This window comes from Dendrobates tinctorius, unplaced genomic scaffold (assembly GCF_039654945.1).
Source record: "Dendrobates tinctorius isolate UK_male_01 unplaced genomic scaffold, ASM3965494v1 ptg000016l, whole genome shotgun sequence".
Classification (NCBI taxonomy): Eukaryota; Metazoa; Chordata; class Amphibia; order Anura; family Dendrobatidae; genus Dendrobates; species Dendrobates tinctorius.
This window is the reverse complement of record NW_027361684.1, coordinates 35,522,211-35,534,718: the sequence shown is the minus strand read 5'-3', so window position 1 is coordinate 35,534,718 and position 12,508 is coordinate 35,522,211. Positions and strand designations below refer to the sequence as shown.

General features: G+C 42.8%; 1 protein-coding gene across 2 annotated transcripts in view; it reads right to left on the bottom strand.

Moving 5' to 3' along the window:
- Window positions 1-12,508, bottom strand: part of WDR81 (WD repeat domain 81) — a 72,846-nt gene that overhangs the window by 20,075 nt on the left and 40,263 nt on the right. For both annotated transcript variants that reach the window (XM_073565675.1, XM_073565676.1), the window contains 3 exons: window positions 9,635-9,800; window positions 6,149-6,314; window positions 2,535-3,200 (listed from right to left, as the gene is read on the bottom strand). In XM_073565675.1, the coding sequence (XP_073421776.1) occupies window positions 2,535-3,200; window positions 6,149-6,314; window positions 9,635-9,800 (998 nt within the window). The remainder of the gene's footprint in view (window positions 1-2,534; window positions 3,201-6,148; window positions 6,315-9,634; window positions 9,801-12,508) is intronic.

Below are 12,508 nucleotides of genomic sequence, written 5' to 3'. Positions count from 1 at the left end.
ATAATTCAGCCTGAAAATCTGCAATTTTTCTTTAGCCATGCATAAAGTGAACATTTGCTGGAAACAGCCATAAGTTAGAAGTAAATGGATTCTCCGTCATTACAGAGACTTTATAAAGTGTGGCAGTTGATTTTACTGGGGTAAGATGTGGTCGGCTAGGCGTTAACTGCAATTCAGATGAATAATGGGCCTCGAGTGTGGCTTATAAGGGGGATTCTGAGCAGAAGGCTCCAATCTACGGCGCCCATCTCAGAAGCTCCTCTTGTGACATGTGATCCGTATCGATTGACTATTATATGGTCGCACTGGCCAAACGCTGAGCGCAGCACTGATGTTTGTAGGTTTGGGATTTTAGAAGATGCACCATATATACAAGCCACTAGATGGCAGTAAAGGTATTCTCATCTTACATTACTATCAGATTTATTTCACCTTTGTAGTCATTAATGAATTCCAGATGTCACCAAGGCCGACAATCAGTAACGGAGGACTATAGACGCCAATGCAGATATACAGCGATAGACAGTATAGTTGCAGGGGCTTTCAGTTCCAGGGGCTTTACCGTATGTGAACAATAAGGTGCACACATTAACTTGGACGTACAAAGCAAGCAGTGGGGGGCCTAGAGGTCAGACCATGACCGATCATAAAGTGATGGCAATATGTAAGCAATGTGCCCTCTAAATACGGTAACTCAATACACAGCCATTAAGGTCTAAACGGCTAGCAACAGAAGTGAGTACACCTCTAAGTGAAAATGGCCAAATTGTGCCCAAAGTGTCAATATTTTGTGTGGCCACCATTATTTTCAAGCGCTGCCTTAACTCTCTTGGGCATGGAGTTCCCTATAGCTTCACAGGTGGCCACTGGAATCCTCTCCCACTCCTCTATAACGACATCACAGAGCCGGTGGATGTTGGAGACCTTGCTCTCCTCCACCTTCCGTTTGAGGATGCCCCACAGATGCTCAAACGCTGAGGCCTGGACACACGCTTGACCAGTCCAGCATCTTTGACCTCAGTTTCTTTAGCAAGGCAGCGATCTTCTTGGAGGTGTGTTTTGGGACGTTATCATAGGATACTGCCCTGCAGACCAGTTTCCATAGAGAGGGGACCATACTCTGCTTCAGTATGGCACAGTACATGTAGGCATTCATGGTTCCCTCAATTAACTATAGCTGCCCACAGCCGGTAGCATTCGTGCAGCCCCAAACCATCACACTCCCATCACCATGCTTGACTGTGGGTAGGACACTTGTCTTTGTACTCCTCACCAGGTTGCTGCCACACCCGCTTGACACCATCTAAACCAAGTAAGTTTATCTTGGTCTCCACAGACCACAGGACATGGTTCCAGTAATCCATGCCTTTAGTCTGCTTGTCTTCAGGCAAAGTGTGGCCTTTCCTGTGCATCATCTTTACAAAATGACTCCAACTGGGACAACAGCCATACTGACCGATTTGATGTTTTGTGTGCAGCGTGCACTCAACTTCTTTGGTCGACCATGACGAGGCCTGTTCTGAGTCTTGTTACACGGCTCAATGGTCTTGCTCACCGTGCTGCAGCTCAGTGTCAGGGTTTGGCAATCTTCTTATAACCTAGGTCATCCTTAAGTAGAGCGACAATTCTTTTTTTCAGATCCTCAGAGACTTCTTTGCCATGAGGAGCCATGCTAAACTTTCAGTGACCATTATTATAGAGTCATATGAAACCAGAGAGGAAAAATGGCTAATTTGGCACAATTTGACCATTTTCACTTAGGGGTGTACTCACTTTTGATGCCAGCGGTTTAGACATTATTAGCTGCGTGAGTTTTTTTTTAGAGGGTACACCAAATTTACACTGTTATACAAGCTGTACACTGACTACTTTACACTGTATTAAAGTGTCACATCTTCAGCGTTGTCCCATGAAAAGATAAAATTATTTGCAAAAAATGTGAAGAGTACAGTCTGGAACTTTGTATTACACAAAAAACTGCACTCTCGCAATAAATGTAAACAAAATAGCATCAAAACGTTGCATTTTTCCCAATATAGTGCTAAAAAATTAATTACACAGCTCCATTGATGGGCAAATAAGAAAATTGATGGGTATAAAATAAAAGATAAAAAATAAAGTAGTGACAATTTTTAGGTTTAAAAAAAAAAAAAAAAAAAAAAAAAAAAAGTTTTGTGGTAGCATTGTTATTGAAGAAACTTGCAGAATCAAATAAAAAAAAAAAAATTAAATAATGGATTTACTCACCCCCAATCCTTTCCCCACTTTTAAGTATAATATATATTATCAAACAAGTCCTCCAAGGTTTATGAACAGAAAAAAAAAAATGTCTCTTGGAAGAAGGAAGGAAAAAATAAAACCACAAAAAATACAAATTCACTGTTTATATGGTGGAAGTTTCCCTGGCATCAGAGGAGATCTTGAAAATGATTAAGAATTGAAAAAGCAGATTAGAAAATGTAATGCGTTTTCAAAATAAATGGATTTTAGGATATTTGGAGGACAGCTCCTCTAATTTCTGCCACCGTTCTTACCTGTATATTGGTCCCATATACAGACCCCTCCATCACAGCTGACAATCTGCTGCACGGACTCCAGCTGGCCCACATAAAACACAGTTTTCTTATGTTCTGTGTAGGTCAGACGTGGCTCAATCTCTCTGGTGCCATCCCCATAGTTATACAAGGGCCATAGACGGACAGTTTTGTCCTTGCTGCCGCTCAGAAAGAAATCTTCTCCACTTAAGGGTTTAACACACTTGATGGCCCCCGAATGGCCCACAAAGCTCTGAAGCTTGATCTGGTGGAAGTAGAAGTGGGGCTCTTGCTGACTCACACCAATCTCATACTGCCAGTATGCAAGCCAGTTCCCACAAAGACCATGGGCGCTTTTCTGAAGATCTTGCTTGAAGGTGTTCTCATCGCAGTGGAAGTTCTCCACTACAGGGCTGCGGCACGACGACCTTGGTGCCGTCTGCTGGCTATCTTTTGGTAATTGAATACGGTTGCCAACCATGACACTCCCAAAAGTGCCCGACTGGGTGTCCTCCTCTGAGCGGAGCATAGGCATGCTCATTCTTCCACCATATTCAAATGCTTGTGCCCTGCTGTCGCTTTCTTTTGGAATTACTGCTTCTTGATAAACCATGGTCAGTCTCCATATTAAATCATGGTTTGGAAGAAGCTGGGCAATGACGTCCCCTACAAGACATAAAACGTATAATAGCTACTTTACATATGTAATCCAGTACCACTCACCATTGGTGAGACGACACCGGAGAGTTTTGTGGCCATCAGAGACACAAGGCTACAGAGGAAAGGCACAAAGTTTGGACCACAACTATTTTATATTTCATCTAACTTGTGATTGCAAACTTTACGATTAAAAGTGAACCTGAAAGCAAGTTTTTAGATCCTAAACAATCATCTATGAAAAGCTCTGAAACGTTGATCAGGTCTATACCTTTGTATTGTAAGTTTCTGGTTTCCAGGAATCCAATAGCAAGTGCTTGGTCTGCACTTACAGCTCTCCGGACTCTCTCTCTCTCTTTCTTCTCCCACCGCCGACCTTCTGTCAGCAACTGATGGGTCACTCTTCTTTGTGAACTACTCCCCCTACCTGAGATATCATGCAGGCACCACCATTACCGGGGGCAGCACAACACAAAAAGGTCCTGATGACGTTGCAAGAGCCAAACTAAGAATCTGCGCATTTGCCGCCTCTGGGAATAATGACACCTGTATGAGATCTCTTGGCAGGGGAGCAGGTCAGAGAGAAGAGTGACCAGTCGGTTACAGACAGGAGGGCGGCAGCGGGATAAGGAGGGAGAGTGGCCGGAGGGGTGTAAGTGCAGACCAACCACTTGCCAGCTCATATGCATAAACATTCACCGATGGATTTATAGAAATCGAGAAAGTCAATTATAATACAAAGGCATAGACAAAATCGACAATTACGATGCTTTACGTAGATGATAGTTTAAGGACTATAAACCTGTTGACAGGTTCCCTTTAAAGTTGATATGTCCACTATCTGAAAAGGACATTCGTTCATTCATGTTTTTAAAGAATTTGTGCCAAGATTAGAAGTTATCTCCTATCCCTAGGCTAGGGGATGACTTACTGATCACTGCGGGTCTGACATCGTTCCCCAGTACGAGGCTTTGAAGAGCCCTGTGTGAATGGAGAAATGTTGTGGGTGATGCAGTCACCATCCTGTACATGTATTAATATAGGAATTGTTCTGCCCATTATATGTAACTAGATGGTGGCCCGATTCTAATGCATCTGGTATTCTAGAATATGGCCAATTCGTATGCGTTTTCCAGTGGAAAACATGCGTTTTTCACGCAATTTTCGCATGCGGAATTCAAGCGCATTCCAAGCGATTTGAAGCATCACTTGGAATGCGATTGACAGAAAAAAAAAAAAAAATGTTATTCTCACCTTCTAACGGCCCCCGGACTCTTTCCCTCCTCTCCAGGCTCCCGGCATCTTCCGTTCCCAGTAATGCTTAGCACAAAGGACCGTAGATGACGTCACTCTTACGAGAGCGCGACGTTATCAGCGGTATTTCGCGCAAAGCATTACTGGGAACGGAAGATGCCGGCCGTGAGGTGAGAGGAGGGAAAGAGTCTGGGGGCCGTCGGAAGGTGAGTATATTACTAATTTTTTATTTTAATTCTATTTTTTACAGGTTTATGGTACCCAGGGTCCGTAGGAGTCTCCTCTCCTCCGGACCCTGGGTACCGGCTAGCGCCGGTCATCTCCCGGCTGTGTCGCCGCTGACGTCAGTGCGGCCGGAGATGACCCGCGGCAACCGTCGGGAGATCAGCGGCGCTAGCTAGCGCCGCTGATCTCCCGATGGTAGTGGTGGCGTGCGTCCTCAGATTTCCGGACTGCGCCTGAGCACTGCGCCTGTCGCTGACGCGAGATTTCCGTTACAGACAAACCGAATTAGACGATTATATAGTAGATACCGAAACATTAGTATAATAAAAAAACCAGGATTACTCTGATCGCTCAGATGGAATTTTCATTAATTACACCAACCATGTGAATTGTCGAATACGAACAAGTGAAGGTGGGGAAATTAACTCAAAAGTGGGAGTTCAGAACTAATTACATGACCAACAGAGATAGAATTACGCAAGAATGCAAATGTATAAGACAGAAATCTTTATTGAATACAAAAAGACTGGAGACAATGTATTTTATGCAGTCTTTTTGCTTTCAATAAAGATTTCTGATTCATACATTTGAATTCTTGGGTAGTTCCATCTCTGTTGCTCATGTGAACTGTCAAACTGAACCGTCATTTCAGAGGATTTTTCAGAAGAAAGTTATCATAAGTGTACATGAAAAACAATGTTTTCCAACCAGGATACATTATCTTAGAATAGTATCCTGCATTTTTTCAATTTCTAAGCTCCATCTCATATTGTTCCTGCTCCAGAATCTCTCTCACATTCAGAAGTAGCATTGATAAGGACGTGAGAACCCATAGAGTAATTATTTGCATAACAATGGTTAAATTAAAAAAAAACAAAAAACCCCACAAATAAAGCACTTGATATGTGGCACTACCTCCATTTTATTGTCTAAAAACTAGATTTTAGACCATAAAATACTTTTCTCCTTTACATTAAGTGCAGAATCTTGAAGGTTTTTTTTTTTTTAAATTATTTGACTTTTATGCAACCAATTAAAACTACTGGTTCCTTACGCCCGGAAATCGAGAGGTCTGAAGGAGGGATCCGGACCCCCACGGATCTGCAGTTAAAGTGCTTGCCAAATATGACACAATTACTATTGATTTCTTTTAAAAGACCAAGTAAACCATTTTACATTGTTTTCATATTTGGCAAGAATGCTAATTAACGGCAGGTCGGTTGGGGTCTGGGTCCGCAGACTCACACCGATCACGCGATTCACTGCATTCCATACAGAGGAGGTCGGAATTCACCTTCATTTCTAGGTAAAAACCGGCCACCTCTCCCCTGACAGTAACACACGATACCTATGAAGCAATTTATAGCCTAACCTGTGGGCACACCATAAATGTAGGAGATGGGAACACCCATATTCTGTGTTATGTAGAACTATTAGATCAGAGTGAGTTTGGAATTGACTGTAGGGCTCGTACCTACCTATAAGGCAAGAAAATGGAATGAATGTTGCATATGCCATTTCTGCATTAAATACTTTCTCCAGCTCCTCAATCAGAGTCAAGTCCACGGGTAGCGTCCTTCCATCAGAACAGATAACAGTCTCAATAGACGCTTCCCCTGTATTCTGGGTCTCTGCTACCAGGCCCTGGTGATGGGAGATGAACAGGCAGATATCACAGACAGGAAAAAGTTGATTCAGCTCACCATTATAGTGATGTCCACACCGCACATGAGTAGTTCTATCCGAGCAAGGAAGCGTCTCTGCTTGACGTCAGGTATTTGTGAAAAAAGAAGGTACCCAGCTCCGGAGATAAAATCCAAAATCTTTACTGAAACAAATTAAAAGGTAATAAGCTGCTTGATAACCAGTGTATACTGGAGGAAGGAATGTCCTAGATAACTGGACGCGTTTCGAACATGTGTAGTGCTCTTAGTCCTCAGTTAGGACTAAGAGCACTACACGTGTTCGAAACGCGTCAAGTTATCTAGGACATTCCTTCCTCCAGTATACACTGGTTATCAAGCAGCTTATTGCCTTTTAATTTGTTTCAATAAAGATTTTGGATTTTATCTCCGGAGCTGGATACCTTCTTTTTTCACAGATATCACAGACACACTCAACGCACTGGCCTTGGCGCTACATAATCCGGTGCTCATTCTCCCTGATGGTAGATCTACCCACACACTAGAGCCCTCAAAGAATAAAACGTCTGAAGCTGGAATTGTGTATTTCACAAAAGACGACTTTTCAGTCTTTAGTGGAAAGAGACTGATGTGACAAAAGCTCAAGGACAACAGTTCTCAGATGTTCTAAAGCGAGACACGGCGTCCGGTCTGCTGGCAAGAATTCTCTGATTTCATTGCAGCCACCGATGACTAATCGTCACTTCTTTTTTTATCTTAACGGCTGTATATGTCTAATTAAAAACTGCTGAATGCGCTTGTCGTTCGGAGAGCTCTTTGGTAACTTTAATACAAAGCTGCATTTACAGTGGAACTAGCAACAAAAAAATGGCTGAAGCCGCGATGCCCTCGGCCTTGCTCCTGTGCATCCGAAAAAAATCAAAGTGACCATTAAATCTGTCTGTGCCACCAATCATATCGCTCACCTTCAACACGAACACTAAGGGTGGTTTCACATTAGCGTTTCAGGCCGCAGCGTCGGCCTGCGCATGGCCGCCGCTAAGCCCCGCCCCCTGCCGCGCCTCCTACAGTAGCTCCGCCTATGGGTGCATGACGCTGCATGCGACCTGCGTCCCCTATCTTTAGCACTGGGGACGCAGGCCGTGCGCAGGTATAAGTTTGTCGGCACATGCGTCCTTTTGACGGTGCGCCGACCAGGCCAAACGCAACCTGTTGCAATTTGGTGCGCTCGGCGCCTATATGATAGAAAATACCCCATAGTGACACCATTCTAAAAACTGCACCCCTCAAGGTGCACAAAACCACATTCAAGAGGTTGTTTAACTCTTCTGGTGCTTCACAGGAACTGAAGCAATGTGGAAAGAAAAAGTGATTTTTTTTTTTTTATTTTTTTTTCTTCACAATAAATTTACTTTAGACCCAAAATTTTTTAATTTCACTATGCCCCTAAACATAACTACATGATCATTTTTTTTATTTTTTTTAAAGAGGCCATGATCATGATTTTGCAGAACAAAAAGTGTGAATATATGGCACAATGTATTTTGTTCTCCTTCCTTTGCAAATTAATAATTTTATTGTGATTACTCTATTATTGCACAACCATTTCACTGAGGTTTCCATGCTGGAAGCAAGCACTTTGGAGGAGGATTATTGGTAATTACATGGACCTTCTTGTGGTTATTTTCAGCCTTTATGGCTTTTTAATCGTTTTTACAAATTTGCTGTTTGATCGTGTTTATCAATAAAACTTATTAGATTTTACAATTGGTGATCCTGAATAGTTTATACACACTTCTTTCTCTTTTAAAAAGTTAATTTTTAAGTATGTGGTCCGTGATCCCTTACATATTTGTTGTGCTCTCATGTCTTTTTTCATACCATTAAGCAAAAGGCACCACAAACCAAACACCATGAACACCCAGGAGATTGCTAAGCAAGTCAGGGACAAAGTTTTAGAGAAGTTCAAGTTAGGGTTGGGTTCTAAAAAAATATCCCAATCTCTGACGATCCCCTGGAGCACAATCAAATCCATTATCATCAAATGGAAAGAACATGGAACCACACAAAGCTGCAAAGAGAGGGCCGCTCCCCAAAACTCTCAGTTAGGGCAAAGAGGGCGTTACTCCGAGGCAGCACAAACACCAAAGGTAGCCCTGAAGGAGCTGCAGAGTTCCCATGTAGAGACTAGAGTATCTGTCCATATGACCACAATAAGCTGTACACTCCATAGCGGTGGCCTTTATGGAAGAGTGGGCAGAAAAAAGCCTTTACTTACACAAATTGTAAAGCTCATTTTTAGTTTGCTGAAAGACACTTGGGAGACTCCTCATATGTATGGAGGAAAGTGCTGTTGTCAGATGAGACCAAATTTAAACTTTTTAGCCACCAAGGTAAATGCTATGTCGGGCGTCAAACCAAAAACCAACATCACTCATCACCCCAAGAACACCATCCCCACAGTGAAACATGGTGGTGGTAGCATCATGCTGTGGGGATATTTTTTGGCAACAAGGACATGGAAAATGGTCCAAGTGGAGGGGAAGATGGATGGTACGAAATACAGGAATATTCTTGAGCAAAAGCTATTTGATTCTGTCAGTGATTTGAGACTGTGACAGAGGATAACATTCCAACAAGGCAATGACCCAAAGTGGTTTAAGGAGAAAGGTGTAAATGTTTTGGAGTGGCCTAGTCAAAGCCCAGACCTTAATGCAATTGAGAATCTTTGATAAGACTTTAAGATTGCTGTTCAACAGAGGAAACCATCTATCTTGAAGGAGCTGGAGCAATTTTCCCTTGAGGAATGGGCAAAAATCCCAGTGAGTCCCAGTAAGATGTGGAATGCTCATAGAGACTTATCCACTTATCCAAAGCGACTTAGAGCTGTAATTGCCACAAAAAGAGGCCGTACAAAGTACTGACTTTGGGGGGGGGGGGGGGGGGTGAAAAGCTATGCACACTGATGTTTTCAGTTGAGGAGACTGCAGACTTATTGATTGACCGGACAACCCCTTTAAATGTTTGGCCATGCAAAGGGTGCACAAAGGGCCTGTATTTGGTATTAAAAGTCATTCTTTGTGGACAGAGTCCCTTTTAATTGCTCAATTGGGACATCTCTGAATTATTGGTGTCCACAAATTAGGATCCTTTGGTACAGAAAACCTGGCTTGTCCATTAAAATCAAAATACCGCAGGTAACGCTGCAGGAAATTAAAACATTTGATTACTGTGGGCTGTCAGATTGCTAGTTGTGCCCCCCTCCTCCACTCCAGGGTTGTTGACTTTATTTTTTTGATAGTTTTTTTTTTTAGCAAATACCTGTTTATTAATGTCCTGGACTACAGTGAAGTTACTGAAGAGGATTCTCAGAGCATCATCAAGATGTTGCTGGACCATTTCTCTTCCTATTCGGAGACAGATGAGAGAGATCAGGCTGCTGCATTTGACACAAAGAGCTACCCGAGCTTGAGGACCACTGGGAAACCTGCAAGGAAAAAAAAAAAAAAAAACTTTTGTACAGCTCAATACCCAATTATTTAAACAGGCAGGTGTGAGCAGGTTACCCCAATGTCACAGTTTGGGAGAAGTGGAGACCCTATTCCTCTACAATTCTATATTCATTCCTTACTTACAACAAACTGGATCTATGTGTGGGAAAGTTGAGCGAAGACCATTATTACAGGGGATATCAATCTGCTTCATTAAAAAAGAACAGGTAATTAAGGAGACTTCCCTGTAGAAAGTGTCTCAACTATTACACACAAGAAATTGCAGAATTTTAAGCCAACGGCACAAAACTAAACAAAAATGCTGTCCATTCACCTAAATAGCAACATGTCGCATGATGCTGCCAGGGCAGTAAAGCTATTGCTAATGTCTTCTCCATGGTGCTGTAGCCCAGGGATCAGCAATCTTCAGCTTCAATGTCACTGAATGTCAACAAATGCCAGGAGTTTTAGTTTTATAACATCTGAAGACCAGAACCTTGACGACTCCACTGCTCTGGCGATTCCCCTATGTAACATCTCCATACAGCTATGTGGTCTGCATGACAGTAACAACTGGCAAAACCTGCTGCCGATAAAAATCAATGAATGTGGAGATAGGAGAGAAGTATAAAAGCTCTACAGATCAGCTTCTCCTGCCAGCATTTCAGGTCATGTTATTACGTACGTCCAACATTAGAAATATTACATTATTGACACTGCAAATACAGCACACGGCGTTCCTGAAAGGAACCAGATTAACCTTGAGGATAAAGGAAACATCTGTGTACACACTACAGATCAAGAGGAAATTAAAAGACAATTATGGTGGAGTATTCGCTCCTGATCAAAGCTTTGCTTTCTACCTAGATATAGGGTACCGTTACACCTAGTGACTCACCAGCGATCCCGACCAGCGATATGACGCGGTCAGGATCGCTGGTGAATCGCTAAGTGGTCGCTAGTGAGCTGCCACACAGGCAGATCTCACCAGCGACATCGCAGGGGACGGGGATCGCTACTTACCTGTCAGACGCGGCGATCCTGCGTCCTCCCGCCCGGCTCCACGCGTCGCTCATCGTCACAGCAGGAAGCGCCGCAGGAAGTGGACGACGAGGAATGGTCCAGCAGCTTCTCGCGCGATCAGCGATTACCAGTGGGGGAGCCGGTCGGCGGTAAGTATCACATGCAGCGATATCGCTAGCAATATCGCTGCAACGTCACAAAATCGGTGACTTTACAGCGATATTGCTAGCGATATCGCAGTGTGTAACGGGGGCTATAGTCTAGCTACGTATATCAGAAAAGACCCAAATGTATAATTAACCATTGCACGGTGCTCCTAGGCCTCAAAGTCACATCATCAGATGCAAAATTTGAAAACAAGCCAGTGTTTTTAAAGGTAATACCATCTTGTTAAAGGTAAAGGCTCTTCCATCTCAGAAATTTATAGCAGACTCCCTCATTGCTCTACAGCAAGGTTCACCAACTCCAGTCTTCAAGAGCCACCAACAGGTCATGTCTTCAGGATTTCCTTGGTATGTACCATGTGATAATTGCATCATCTGTACAGGCAAGAATTCCATCACTTGTGCAAACCTAAGGAAATCCTGAAAACATGAACTGTTGGTGGCTCTTGAAGACTGGAATTGGAGAGAATGGCGACACTTCTGTAGCTGACAGAGGTGGCAGTGTATACTTGCTCTTTCAATTCACTTGTATTGGAGTTTCAATAACATTTTGGGAATTCCCATACAAGTGGAATGTAGAGGACGGTGCACAAGCAGCTTCACTCCCAGTAGCAATGATCGAGGCCCTGATCTCTTGAAAAAGAGGAGGCCGAGTGGTGATTTTTTTTTGGCATAACCTACCGTACATAAATGTCTGAGTGAAGAACACTTAAGTCTCGTTCACATGATCAAATTTTTGCTTTTCAAAGAATATGAATGATAACACCAAAAATCTACAGTGTTCAGTAACAGCGTTCCTTGCTTCTCACAAGCTGATCCACACACACACAGTGTCTCTCTGATTCTGGGAGCTTCCTTACAGCTCTAGACAGCTGACACTGGGCCCCACCCACAGCGCACACAGACACCCAGGCACTCACAGCACCTGCTCTTAGCAGCAGCAGGCAAACACCACAGGGTCCTAGTGCTCTCCTGGTGTATTCACAGTTCTCCCTCTTACAAATTTTTGAAATCTTGCGAATAATATGTGTTTTTTGTGGGATTTCCTGCACACTTTAATGAGATGCCAAATATCTGCATATAAATAATGCATATGGGTTTTTATTACATTTCAGCAGCAAAAAAATGGATGCAATCCATACACACACATAACATTATCAATAAAGCATTATCAAAGCTCACAGCAAAAGGGAAGTTCAGAAAATGAAATAGTTTTAATTAAAACATGATATACAAAAATAAACAAGCGCAAAACTGAAGAAAAAGCAATAAAACCATGTAAAAACACTCAAAAAGGCAACGAAGAAACACAAGTAATCTAACGGGAGAAGAGAGACAAGTCTGCTGCCAATGGGAGAGAATTTGTCATCTGAATTATGGGATTGTCCAGCTAAGAAAAACATGCACAAAAAACCCCAAAACATTTTGATATAGTCTCTTGAAGAATACTAGGGAATATCGGGGTGTCCTTTGTCCATGATCCTCGTGGTCAGTGTAGTTACAGAGAACATGTCTTG